Here is a 13,759-nt window from a genome sequence, read left to right as displayed (position 1 = left end):
ATGCTCCAGCATGGCTGCAGTCTTATTACCGAAACAAGAAGAAAGATAAAAGAAAGTTATATAAAATGGGATTAGATTCGCAAGCAGTTGATTATTGGTCTACTGGATCGGGGTTGGCCTGGGGGTAAATAACTACATAGTGAAGTAATAGGCAGTTTCACAGAGTTCGTAGAGCAACAGACGAAATGCATTGCGAAACTTAGTCACTTCCCTTTATATGCCGAGTTCAAATTATAGTGAATTTGGCTGATATACAAGGCAATTCTCATCTCATGTAAACTACTATTGGTTTCAAATTTTGGCACAAGGCCAACAATTTCAGGTGGGGAGGAGGCGGTTAGTCGACTATATCGACCCTAGTGCTCAATTGGTACTTATTTTATCGACCCCAAAAAGATGAAAGGCAAAGTCGATCATTGCAGAATTTAAAGTCAGAATGTAAAGACAGAAGAAATGGCACTAAGCATTTTGCCTGGCGTGCTAACGATTTTGCCTTACCTTTGTACTAATATTAGAAATCATTATTTAGAACAATATATGTATTTTTCATTCTGTTTGCACTAAAACTACAATATCATGATAGAAATTATTGAAACTATAAATAAAATAGAAAAACATTCCGAAAGAAGAAAGTTATTTCTGAATGTCTGCTTGGGAACTGTTTTATTTAATGACACATAATAGTTGATGAACTAGTTCTCAGAATTGTAGCCAATGCATTGCTCAATGAATGACGCCATCAGTTGCACAACAGATTTCTTGTTATTTTTTATTAGTATCATTATTTTTATTTGTGTAGTTTGAGGGTGTGGGAATGAAAGAATCTATTGAATGATTGATCTTCGCAGACCTTCCGGGACCTGTGAGAAGAGTGCCGTTAAAATTTCTCTTAAACAGGATGCAAGTGGGCGGCTGCAAGGAAAACGTGTGCTGAGAGTGAATCTTAAAGGGCAAGAAAGAAAGAAAGATTGACAAAGTGTAATGTGGAGTGGACACGTGTGGGTAAAGGGCCAAAGAGAAGTGGGGAGGTATGGAAGTCGAAAAAGCTGAAGTGTAAGTGACATGAGGAGCAGGTTCTACTGTAGCAGCGGTGGAAAAAGGCGAAGAGAATAGCCAGAAGATGAAGTGTGTGAGCGACTTTTTAGCAATTAGTCGAATGATCTTTCTTTGAATGCAGTTTCAGGCGTCTGTATATATGAATAGTAATGTTCCAGATGTAGGGCAGTACTCCATGGTGGATCTCACCTGAGATTTCTAGAACAGAGCTCACTCACGGCACACATATTCTTTTCAAAATTCGGCGGCACACCTGAACTAAAAATATAACTAAAAGTATACGGGAAAAAATTATATTCAGGTTACAATACGGCACACTTAGCATAGTCACGTGGCATACTGGGTGCAGAGTACTGTTCTAGAAGGTTAGTAGATGTTGGAGATAAAGTATTTTCAGGCTTTGAAGTAGGCTAATTTTATGATACAGTTTTTACTATGTTCCGGATGTACATTTCATTCGGGAAGATCATCAGTGATTGTGAAACGAGAAATGTCCAAGTTGTGGGTATTCAAACTGAAGTAAAGTACTCCTTACATGAAGTAAAATAAATGTATTCACTCGAATGTGACGTTCACGTCGTTGCTACTCTGGGTTTCTAGTGTGTGTGTGTGTGTGTGTGTGTGTGTGTGTGGGTGTGTGTGTGTGTGTGTGTGTGTGTGAGTGTGTGTGCGCGCGCGCGCGCGACAGTCTAGCTGATGATCTGCTACTTCTATCCTAACTATCAAATATCAAATGAATATCTCTTTCCGGTTAACCTATCTATCTATCTATCTACCTACCTACCTACCTACCTACCTACCTACCTACCTATCTATCTATCTATCTATCTATCTATCTTCAAACATAGAACGTCAACCTTTTATATTAAGATGGTGCGCTCTCTCTCTCTCTCTCTCTCTCGCTCTCTCTCTCTCTCTCGCTCTCTCTCTCTCCTTTCTCCTCATAGACATACACACACACTCTCTCTCTCTCTCTCTATCTATCTATTTTTTTTTCTCTCGATTCCTTTTGATCGAACTCCCCCCCCCTTTTCCCTTCCTACGATCTCTTTTGATCGACACACACCTTTTTTTTTTCTTCTTCCCCCTCCCAAAAAGAAAAGCTCTACATTGTATTTGTCCCATCTTCGTTGAGCCCTGTGTGGCTAATAAAAGAAATGTATCTACCTACCTACCTATCTATCTATCTATCTATCTATCTATCTATCTATCATCATGGACGGACGGTAGACACATCGGCTCCCATGTAAGTTGCATTTTTCACCTCTTAAAAGACCTATTTTGTTTTAAAATTTTGTATAAGTTGTGTATAACACAAAATACTTCGTGAACATATATTTTTCAAATCGGAAATAGCTCTATTTAGAGCCTTATTTCCCAAAATTCAAACATATCTTCCTCGTTCCTAGCCATATTCTTTAAAACGAATATGGCTAAGGTTTTCAACGAGGCCGACTTCCCGCTCCTAATGCCAGAGGCGAAAACACTTAATGCCGTTCCGCATGAACGCAGACAAGTGATGAAGAAGAGCAATGATTCTGAGTCAACTGCTGCTGCCTCAACCACCACCACTACCACCATCACGTGTACAAACTCTGCTGCTACAGCAGTCTTGCCTGCCACCGTCACCAGTGACAACAACAACAACAACAACGACAAAGACAACAACAACAACAGCAACAACAACGACAACGACACAAATGTCCTTGCTAACACGACCACTGTCCTCACCACTGCTACTACCAGTGACAATAACAACAGCAACAACAACAGGACACCGACCTTCAACACCAACACCACCACTACTTCGACAAACTCTGCCGCCACTACCACCACCTTTGAACCTGGCAGTACCAACACCACTGTCAATACCACCATCAACAACTACAAGACGAACAAGATAAACAACACCACAAACGCCACAAACAACATATCTGCCAGCATCACAAAAACAAATTTTGCCGATGCAACGAAAGAAAAAAGAACAATATTAACATTCACCCAAAAACAAATCAATGACACAAAATCCCTTCTCACGAAAGAAGGTGACACTGTACAAATACACATACCAAAAGCAATTATTGAAAATACAAACAAGAAGCACATATCATACAGACTTATCAACAAGAAAACGAAGCGACCGGAGAGTTTCTCCACCCAAAAAATTGAGATTTGTCTCAAACCGATATGGCCCTTTCAAAGTCATGTTACTTGGGGACGAAAATTTGCCACGGTCCTAGTACGCTTTAAGAGCGAACAGTTAGCGAAGGAATTTTCAACACTCTCTCTCCACACAGATGACTTGGTGATGATACCGAGTTATCTTGGACAGAGAGTGACGAAGGTGACAGTAAAGAATGTCCCTTCACAAGTGGAAACACAGTGGATAGTAGGTTCTATATGCCTCGAAATGGAGGAGGCAAATATATTAGAAATTGCTACTGCAGAGGAGAAAAACTGGGAAGGGGGAAAAAAAGTCGAAGTCCTCCTCCATATCACTGAAGAGGAGTGCCAAAAGATCCCCACACACATCCAACTGGCAAAGGACCACAAGTTATATGTAGTGGTGGAAGGAAGGCGGCCACGTTGTTATGTATGCGGCAGCGAGGCACACCTCAAGGACAGTTGCCCAACCGCCGCCAACCAAAAAAAGCAACAAGGGCAACCACCAAAACCCGGAAAAAAAACCCTACTACCAACACCACCATCAACAATCAAAACAAGAGAAACACAAGCAACACTGGCAACTGAGAAGACAACAGCATCTGCAAAAACAACAAGTGAGGAAGCAGGGGAAAAGAAAGAAAATTCCAAGACTGTTTCCCCCTCCCCCACATCACACACACCTCACACAAATAACAAGCCATCAGCACCAACAAAAACAGCAACACAACCACTCACACAAGCACACACAGACGCTCACAATTTGCCCCTACCCCCTTCCGATTCCTCAGAACCTTCGTCGGAAGATGAAAGTAATGAGGAATGGCAAATAGCCCAGAAAGGAAGGAGGAAGAGGAGCAAGAAAAGAAAAGCAAACACAAACAAAGCAGGGAGATACACAACTCCCGAAAACACTCCAGACACCAACACAAGCACACACAACTACAACACAAGCAACAAAACCCCAAAAGCAAGTACACACACAATGCTCACTGCCATCAACACAAAAAACTCAGAGTTGATGGAATACATCAACACAAAAACAAACATAACAAACGAAGACATAAAAACCAGCAACCACCCATACACAACACCGCCAGAACACATCAAAATACTACACATAACACCAACCCTGCACCACACACTAAAATCTATTTTTCCAAAGGCAGTTGGCAAATGCCAAAAATACCTGGCGAAAAAACTATATAGTGATCTCCTCGAAGAAAACCCGAAGGAGGAGACACAAAAACTCTCAAACGGTAAGTGACTCTCTTTATAAAACTTTAACACTCAAATCAAAATGATGCTCAAGATTGGTTGTGTAAATGCGCGTGGCTTGGGGTCCCCTTGGAAACAAGGGTACCTCCTAAATGACATAAAGTCACATAAACTAGAAATCATAGCCATAAGCGAGACCAGACTCCATGATACGCGGGCCCTATCGTCCATGTTTGGCAGACAGTTTAACATTTATTTTTCTCCCTGTCTGCCGAGAATGGGCGGTAGTGGCACGGCGGTACTCTTTCGCAAGAGTCTGGATCTCGAAGTAAAGACAGTATTCATAGACCCGGAGGGTAGATTGGTTGTTCTGGATGTCGATGGCAGCGATGGGTGTGCTTTTCGACTCATATCAGTATACGCACCACCTTTAACAGGTAGGCCGGATTTCTTTCGACGTCTAGAAGTATTCCTAGGAACGTCTCGTCCTTTACTTTTAGTGGGGGATTGGAATGCTACCTTGGACACGCATCTAGACTATGTTGGCAGAGATAGGAATAGACGGGGATGCAAATGCCTCAAAGACCTGCTCAGACGCTTTCAACTGTCTGACAGGTACCGACTCGATTACCCGAATGCGCCAATGTGGACATGGACAAACCGCATCGGGTCGTCGAGATCGTATCTAGATAGAATACTGTGTAGGAGAGTAGATAGAGATAGCATAGGGTGTCCACAATTTCACATAGTCAGCTACACGGATCACAAACTTGTGACGTGTACGCTAGACTTAGATAAGACACATAGGCAGGGCTCCGGTTACTGGAAACTAAACGCGTCTTTCCCGTCGAGACCAGTTTTCAGAGACCGGATTAGCACGTTAGTAAAGAGGGCTTTGACAGGAGCCATCATCAATAACAAATGGTGGTTTGCCCTCAAGAGAGCAATAAAAGCAGAAGCGGTTAGGTATAGCAAAGCACTAGCCATAGACAGAAACAGAGTAGAGGGTGAACTAGTTAAGAAGCTAGAAGAGGCAATTAGAAGTGGCATCGCATCCGACGTTTTGGCGGCGAGGTTGGCCCTTGACCAACACTTCAACGCCAAACACGAAGGGTGCGTTGTCAGGGCTAGGATGCGTGCTCTAAGAAACGAAGGTGTTGGAGCCGCACGAGAGGCCCGGGTGGCGGAGGCGCAACAGGGCAACAAAGCCACCATTCGGTCTCTGGTGGACGAACAGGGGCGCGAACTGCTCGAGCCAAGCAAAATGTGTGAGGCCTTTCAGCGGCACTTTGCTCGACTGTTTGGGACGAATGGCGAGCGAGAACGCAGGGTGGACTTCAGTGCCTACCTGCACAGCCTGCCACGACTCTCGGCAAGAGAGGCGGAGTGCTGCGAAGGTGCCATCACGGCGGCGGAAGTGAGGGACGCGATGGCGGGATGCTCGAGGGACAAATCTCCGGGTTTGGATGGTCTGCCCTACGAGCTTTACAACTGTAAGCCAGACTTGTTTGGAGACGTCTTGGTGGCGGTGTACTGCAACTGGCAGCAAAACGGGAGCATTCCCGGTTTTGTGAGTCGAGGAGCCGTAACGCTGCTGAAGAAAGATCCAAACAAGGGGGACGTCATAGATAACTTTAGGCCCATCACTCTGCTCAATGCAGACTTGAAAATTTTGGCCAAGGTGTTAGCCAAGCGGTTGGCGCTTGTCATCGAGAAACTGATCGGCAAGGCGCAAACGTGCGCGGTGCCGGGCAGGAGCATCCATGACAACCTCCATCTGATGCGCTACATCATAGAGAGGGTAGTTAAGGAACCTGGCATAGGTGGGGCCCTGATCAATTTAGATCAATCGAAAGCTTTCGATAGGGTAGACCATCAATACTTGGAGGCTGTCCTCATAGCAGCCGGCTTCGGTCCCATTTTCCGCGGCTGGATGGCTGCCTTGTACAGAGGCATCCGTTCGGTAGTTCGCGTCAATGGGCATCTATCAAGACCCTTCGACATTGCACGTTCGGTCCGTCAGGGATGCCCCCTCTCGTCGCTTCTGTACGTGTTGACTCTCGAGCCACTACTGCGGAAGCTGGCGACGCTGAGGGGCATCCCGCGAGAGTTGGGATGCGGGACGAGCGTGTCGGCATACGCGGACGACGTCACCGTCATAGTGTCTAGCCAAAAGCACATCGAGCTTGTCGGCGAGACACTGAGAGACTACGAAGCGGTAACGGGAGCGAAAATCAACCGGGATAAGTCAGTGGGCTTGCGGCTCGGCACCTGGAGAAGCAACCCCATGCCGTCAAGTAGCGCCTCCGTCGTGGGACGTTGGACTGACGGTCCGGTTGAGATGCTCGGGGTCTGGTTTGGTCCAGACCTCCAAACGGAGAAGAACTGGGACGAGATAACGAGAAGGGTGGCCACTCTAGCCCGGCAATGGGCCGAGAGGAAGCTTTCCCTGAAAGGTCGGGCGGAGGTGGCGAACACGTACATCGCGTCCGTCATCTACTACCGCCTGACCGTCGTTCCTTGTCCCGACCCTACCATCACCAAACTGGAGCGCATCCTCTTCCGCTTCTTGTGGAAAGGAAGCGTTCCGATGGTTAGGCGATCCGTTTGCTGCCAACACCCGTTAAAAGGAGGACTGGGCATGCCGTGGTTGATGATGCGCAGACACGCGCTGAGACTGCGACATCTCCGGCTCTACGTAGACAGCGGTGAACAGGTGTGGTCACCGTTTGTGCGGCGCGCTTTCCCGCAGCTCGTCTCCATGACCGAACTGCAGTCATGGATCAAGAAGAGGCCGAGGAAGGGCGAATGGCACCGCGAGTGTCGCGCTGCTCTTCGGCAACTCCAACAACCCGGGTCAACCTTGAGCGACTGCATCACAACTAACGCATTCTATAGTGGATTAGTGGAGGGAAGGTACGACGACGATCTCGGGGCGAACCTGGGCGTCGACGAGGAATACCTGACCCGCCTGTTTAAGACGACCTTCGGGCCGGGACCTATGGACAACTTCCAGAGATCCCTGGCCTGGCAGTGCTATCGAGAAGCACTACCCGTTCGGGATAAGCTCTACAGGCATGGCTCGAGAAACACGGGGCCGACCTGTCCGAGATGCCGGCAGAGCGACGAAACCGTTCTGCACGCACTCGTACAGTGTCCCACCATTTCCGAGCTGTGGGCTTACGTCGAACAACTGCTATCGCGTGTGGGACGAGTCGGTCTATCAGCCGAGTCTATCGTGAATATTATCGCGCCTCCTTCCTTTAAACGGGAAGGAAGAGCTATTTTCATCGTACTTGTGGCTATGGCGAAAGAATGTGTATGGTGGACGCGTCTGAAAGGTCTAGAGACAAAGACTTTCCTCTCTGGGCAATCTCTCATCAACTTCTTCAAGTATCACCTGAAGAGGAAGTTGAGAGTAGAAAGGGAAGTCTTGTCTAGTGAATGCTTCAAAAAAAGATGGGTGAATGTAGCAAGGATGGCACGTGTGAACGACGGAGCCATCTTGAGCATAACCCTATGAACAAGAAAAAAAAATAAAACAAAAAGGCAAAAGAGAGTCACTTACTGTTATAGTTTCTTCAATGAGAATATTGACCAAGGTTACCGTGGTCTTTTCCGTGGGCTTTTCCTTCCACGGCTAAACCTAAACTGTCCTCCCCTCTTTTTACACGAGAACATTACTGTGTGATACACGATCCCTATTGATCGGCCTTTCCTTTTCTTTTTTTTTCGATCCCTTTTGATCGAACTGCCCCTTTTTCCCTTCCTACGATCCCTTTTGATCGACACCACCAATTTTTTTTTTTTTTTTTTTTTTTTTTTTCCTTCCTTCCCCCTCCCAAAAAGAAAAGCTCTACATTGTATTTGTCCCATCTTCGTTGAGCCCTGTGTGGCTAATAAAAGAAATGTATCTGTCTGTCATACTGTCTGTCTGTCTACCTGTCTGTCTGTCAACCCATCGGTCTGGCTTCTACTATTTGTGTGTGTGTGTGTGTGTGTGTGTGTGTGTGTGTGTGTGTGTGTGCGTGCGCGCGCGTGTGTATATGTGTGTGTGTTTATGTAATTTTATACGTATGAATATGTCTATGTATACGTATCTATGCGTGTACGTGTGTGCATATTTGTAGAGATTCCCTTCAGATCTCACCAAATCATTGATTCATTCCTGCAGCCATTACCTTCGTTATAACATACTAAATCAATGTGGTGTCGTGGATTCTTCTCCAAACATGGAACGTCAACCTTTTATATTAAGATGGTGCTCTCTCTCTCTCTCTCTCTCTCTCTCTCTCTCTCTCTCTCACACTCTCACTCTCACTCACACACACACATACACACAATCATAAAAACACGCGCGCGATCTCCTCGATTGCTTTCAAAAATTCATTTACTCCACTGGTAACGATTTATTACCCAGCGCACTACACACTGGCTGACTGATCTGCTTTCTCCACTTTTAGTCTCTTCTACTGCTACTACAACTGTCTCTACCCGTACGAACTAGAAAGTTCTGTATCAATTCTGATCTATAACAACCTCTGTGTGTATGTGTGTGTGTGTGCGTGTGTGTGTGTGTATGTGTGTGTGTGTATGTGTGTGTGTGTGTGTGTGTGTGTGTGTGTGTGCGCATATATATATATATATATATATATATATATACACAGAGAGAGGGGGAGAGAGAGATACATACATACACGATGGCCGTCCACTCGTGACCGAGGAAAACAATTGCTGACCTTCAGGAACATTGTGCGCTCTAGGACTAACTTATATTTTGCATTCGTGGTTCCGTTGGTAGCTCATGAGCCCTGCTCTTGACAAGCATACACGACTGCAAACATTGCAAACCAAGCTTTCCCCATTCACTACACAAGCAGTGCGCTTTCGAGCAGCACGCTTAAATTCTTCATGTAGAATACGTGCTCTCTCACAGATGTCGGCCCCCCCCCCCTCCTTAACCTGCTTCCTCCTTCTGTTATGGTGACTGTTTGGTAGTGTACTGCTGGATCTATCAACTGTAACTTCTTAAAACCCAGAAAAGCCATTACTGCAGAAACACATTGCCATGAAATTGCCAAAATGAATGAAAAACTGCTACTCCTCCGACCCAGACTGGTCAACAGAAGAGGGCCAATCATTCTTCATGACAACGTTCGACCACATGTTTCACTAATGACGTTGAGGGAACTTAGCTATGAAGTTTTTCCCCACCCAGCTTATTTCCCAGACTTTTTCCCTACCGACTATCACTTTTTCAAGCACCTTGATGGTTTCCTACGAGAAAAGGAGTTCGAAAATCAAACCGATGCTGAAAGTGTTTTCAAAGTGTTCATCAGCTCCAGAACTCCAGATTTTTATGTTATCAGAATAAACAAACTTGTAACTCTTTGGCAAAAATGTGTTGATTGTAATGGTACTTACTTTGATTAATGAAATTTCGGCATTGTTGAAATATATTGTGATGAATTTCATGCTTCAAAACGTTGCTTACTTTTTACTCCGCCTGATATCTATCTATCTATCTATTTATTTATCTATCCTTCTCTCTCTCTCTCTCTCTCTATATATATATATAGTAAGCCCTCGACTAGCGCGTGTTATATTCCAAAATCACCCGTGATAGTTAAAAATTCGCGAAGTAGAAACAGTACTGCATTTTTTAAAATTATTTTTATAATTTGTAAACATTTATTTTATTATAAATGCAAAACAACACCACCCACTCGCCTCCTAAGTTTCATTTCCCATACAGTATATGCGATTGTTTGTTTACTCATCTACGGTACACTACGTATTTTCTTTTAATATATTTTAATTATACAGTGCAGTACTGTACTGTATTTTCTACATTTATTAATTTATTAATATTCAGGAGTGATAATGCTTATTTTACCACAGAAATAATTAAAACCTAAAAAAATATAAATACCTATCGGCCGCAGAAACCCGTGATATACTGAGGAGTCTGCAATATAAATTTACATAAATTAGCCAGAAAAATCCGTGATGTACTGAGAGCGCGATAGGTGAACCACGATATAGCGAGTGATTACTATATATATATCAGGTCATCCCATAAGTTCTGTCCGAATTTTGAATAAAGAAAACAAGCGATCAAATGTTTATTTAATTGAAATTTAATCATCAATGTACTTTCCCTGATTATCTATGACTTCCTTCCATCTATTTACAAGCTTTTGAATCCCATCAATGTAAAACTCTTTTGGTTTCAAAGCGAAGAACTCTGAAATGTCAGTTTCGACCTCCTCCTGGCTCGCGAAAGTTATGTCCCCCAAATGATTCTGTAAACTACGAAACAAATGGTAGTCTGAAGGAGCAAGGTTGGGAGAATAAGGTGGATGAAGAATGTTTTCCCAACCAAGCTCTTCGATCTTCTGCGATGTGATCTTTGCAGTGTGGGGTCGCGAGTTGTCTTGATGAAACATCACTCCTTTTCGATTCACTAAAGCGGGTCTTTTTTTCTTCAAAGCTTGGTTCAAACGCTCTAATTGCTGACAGTAGACTTGAGCATTGATTGTTGCATTAGGTGGTAACAATTTAAAGAGAATTACTCCTTTGCAATCCCACCAGATAGAGAGAAGAACCTTTTCCCCATGAAGTTCCCTTCTCGGTTGTGGTTGAGCTTTTTCCCTTTTACCAAGCCACTGTTTATGACATTTAACATTTCGATAGAAGATCCATGTTTCGTCACCAGTCACAAGTCTATCCAAGTTGTTGAAGATGACGATGAATAGTTGTATGGTTTGAACTAAGCTTTATTGCCAATTCTTCAACTGATAATGCAGGATTTTCTTCCAGTAATGCCTCAAGAAGCTTATCATCAAACTCAACTGGACGTCCTGTTCGATCTTCATCTTCAAGGCTGAAATCTCCACTTCTGAATTTTGCAAACCATCTTCTGCAAGTTCTTTCATTCAAGCATTCTTTCCCATAAACTGAGTATGTTTCGAGTCGCTTCGGCTGCAGAGTTTTCTTTTTTGTACTCATAAACATTATGTGCCTTAAATGCTCTTTGGATACTTCCATGTTAGTAAGGGTTTTAATCAAAGAAATTTTAATTCTATTATCCTGTAAAATAATATTTAATTAGTTTAAATGTACACAAATGCATAAAAATATTTTTTTTATTCCATTAGACATTCTAAAACACTATTAAATTTCATTCAATTTTAAAAAAGGTAAAATCGGACAGAACTTATGGGATGACCTGATATATACATATATATATCTTATCACCATCAGAAATTTCACTTTCGTTTAATAATTCCTCTATGGATCTGCATCACTCTGCAACTTTCTTCTTGTTCACTTTTTTTAATATAGACGTTGCTCTACAAAAGTTCACCATGAACATTAGCAGCATTGAATATTTCACCAATCTAGGAAATCCTAGAGATATCATAATTGGTGCTTTGCTTCGTCTTTATAATTTTACAAAATGTAACAACTGATTAATTCAATGATGTTTGGTTTGTCTTTTTTTAGATAAAAAATGTCCCGAGAATATGACGTTCAAGCATAACGTATCTCTGTGTAGAATAACCTGTGACAACTATAATACAAAAATAAAGTGTCCTACCGATGAAACGGAGTCTCGGTGTGACTGCAGAGACGGTTATGTTCTGAGTAAAGAAACGTGCGTTCCAGTCCAAGAATGTGGTTGCATCTACCAAGACTACTTCCTGGAGGTATTTATATTTATTATCATCATTGCATTCACCCGATATCGAGAATTTGATTCCATTGAAACTATCTGTATATTCTAAGATGGTTGAATGAGCCTATATATATATATATATATATATATATATATATATATATATGTATTTACCTTAAGAGAATCCAGATAACTGGGACATAACAACTGAGTTTTAAAGTTTTCGTTTTCTGCCTGCTCCGTCTGTCGATGTCTCCTAACAGTTGCCTGTTTTTAAGGTTACTATCATATAAGTCAGGTCAACCCACTGAGTTGACGGTTAAATGCATCAACGGTCCACACGGAAATATGAATATGAAAAGCTTTCTTTTTATATTCTCTTTACTAGGGACTTGAACTGGATGCATTCCTCCTTGCAGTTCACCTTATAATGTCCTCAGTAGTCGATTAACTGACATTCTTTGAACATAAATAATCCACTTGTTGATTGCTGTTGATTCTTGTCCGATCAAGAATTTCGGTATTTGATCTCACGTTGCTCTGCTATCACTTCGACATCTGTTCAAGCAACGTCGATTTGATGTAGGGAGTGAGCTAACGTACCGCACATACATTTGATCACTATAAAGAAATCATTGTGCAGGTTGTTCAGCAAAAACTGACTTTCTCAGACGAGAGACTACTGTCATATATATATATATATATATATATATATATATTGAATATATACACATACATATACATACTTATGTAGACACACACACACACACACACACATACACATACACACACATGGAGGAGACAAGCATGAGAAATGAAACAAAAAACATTATAAATACGAATACTTAACAACAGTAGACAAATGAATGCATCCAGAACTGGAAAGGATCGAGGAACCCCAAACATCTCGTACCTTCTGCTCTGGACACTTTTCCTCTCCTGACTGCAATGTTCAAACAAAATTTAATGACTACCATTTCGTATGTGCAGATTTGGCAGCTTGCAACCAGCTTTCATCAAATTTGCTTAAGTAAAGTATCTCACACCCAGCCATTATCTATTGCTTCAAATGATACATGTAGCAGTTAATGAGGACTTGGTAGAGAAACATAATTATGTCCTCAACCATTTCTAGGGTGTTTACCATATAACCTTTTTTTTTACCATGACCACCAGTAAGCGGATAACTGCTACACCCTCCAATTCAAAAGAGAGTGATGGGGCGATCTTTACAAGAGTCTCGGTCAACAACTTAATCCATCCTACATGAACTAACAGCCGTTCAACTTAACTCGGCATGTTATCAATGTCACTGAGTGATACTGAATAAGTGTACAGATAATGGGTTCCTTGCTCCCAGTACATATTGGATAAGCCTGAGTGACAGTACTTTTGTTCTTTCAGAGCTTATCCCAAACTAGTAATGACTCCGTGATATATCACCAGGCTGGGAATATCTGGAAATTGTCCATAATTGCTATACGTAAAGTCTTCCAGAATAAACTGCTTAATAAACCGTTAATAAACTCCAGAATGAACTGTTGAGCTTCTTCAACGTCCAGATTCTCCCTGAGATTGTTATAACTGATGCCCGCCACTAACCCTCTATAGATTGTTGGTATCTACGTTCCACCATCTTCT

The 13,759-nt window shown here is 42.7% G+C and overlaps 1 protein-coding gene across 1 annotated transcript in view; it reads left to right on the top strand.

Annotated features, from left to right (window-relative positions):
• The window catches only part of LOC106876067 (uncharacterized), a 78,067-nt gene that overhangs the window by 45,890 nt on the left and 18,418 nt on the right, over window positions 1-13,759 (top strand). The window contains exon 5 of the mRNA XM_014924474.3: window positions 11,947-12,149. Within this exon, the coding sequence (XP_014779960.3) occupies window positions 11,947-12,149 (203 nt within the window). The remainder of the gene's footprint in view (window positions 1-11,946; window positions 12,150-13,759) is intronic.

The sequence above is a fragment of the Octopus bimaculoides genome, chromosome 5, assembly GCF_046866305.1.
Source record: "Octopus bimaculoides isolate indiv1 chromosome 5, ASM4686630v1, whole genome shotgun sequence".
NCBI classification, from domain to species: Eukaryota; Metazoa; Mollusca; class Cephalopoda; order Octopoda; family Octopodidae; genus Octopus; species Octopus bimaculoides.
Note: the sequence above shows the minus strand (reverse complement) of the source record. Positions and strands in the feature narration are given on the sequence as shown.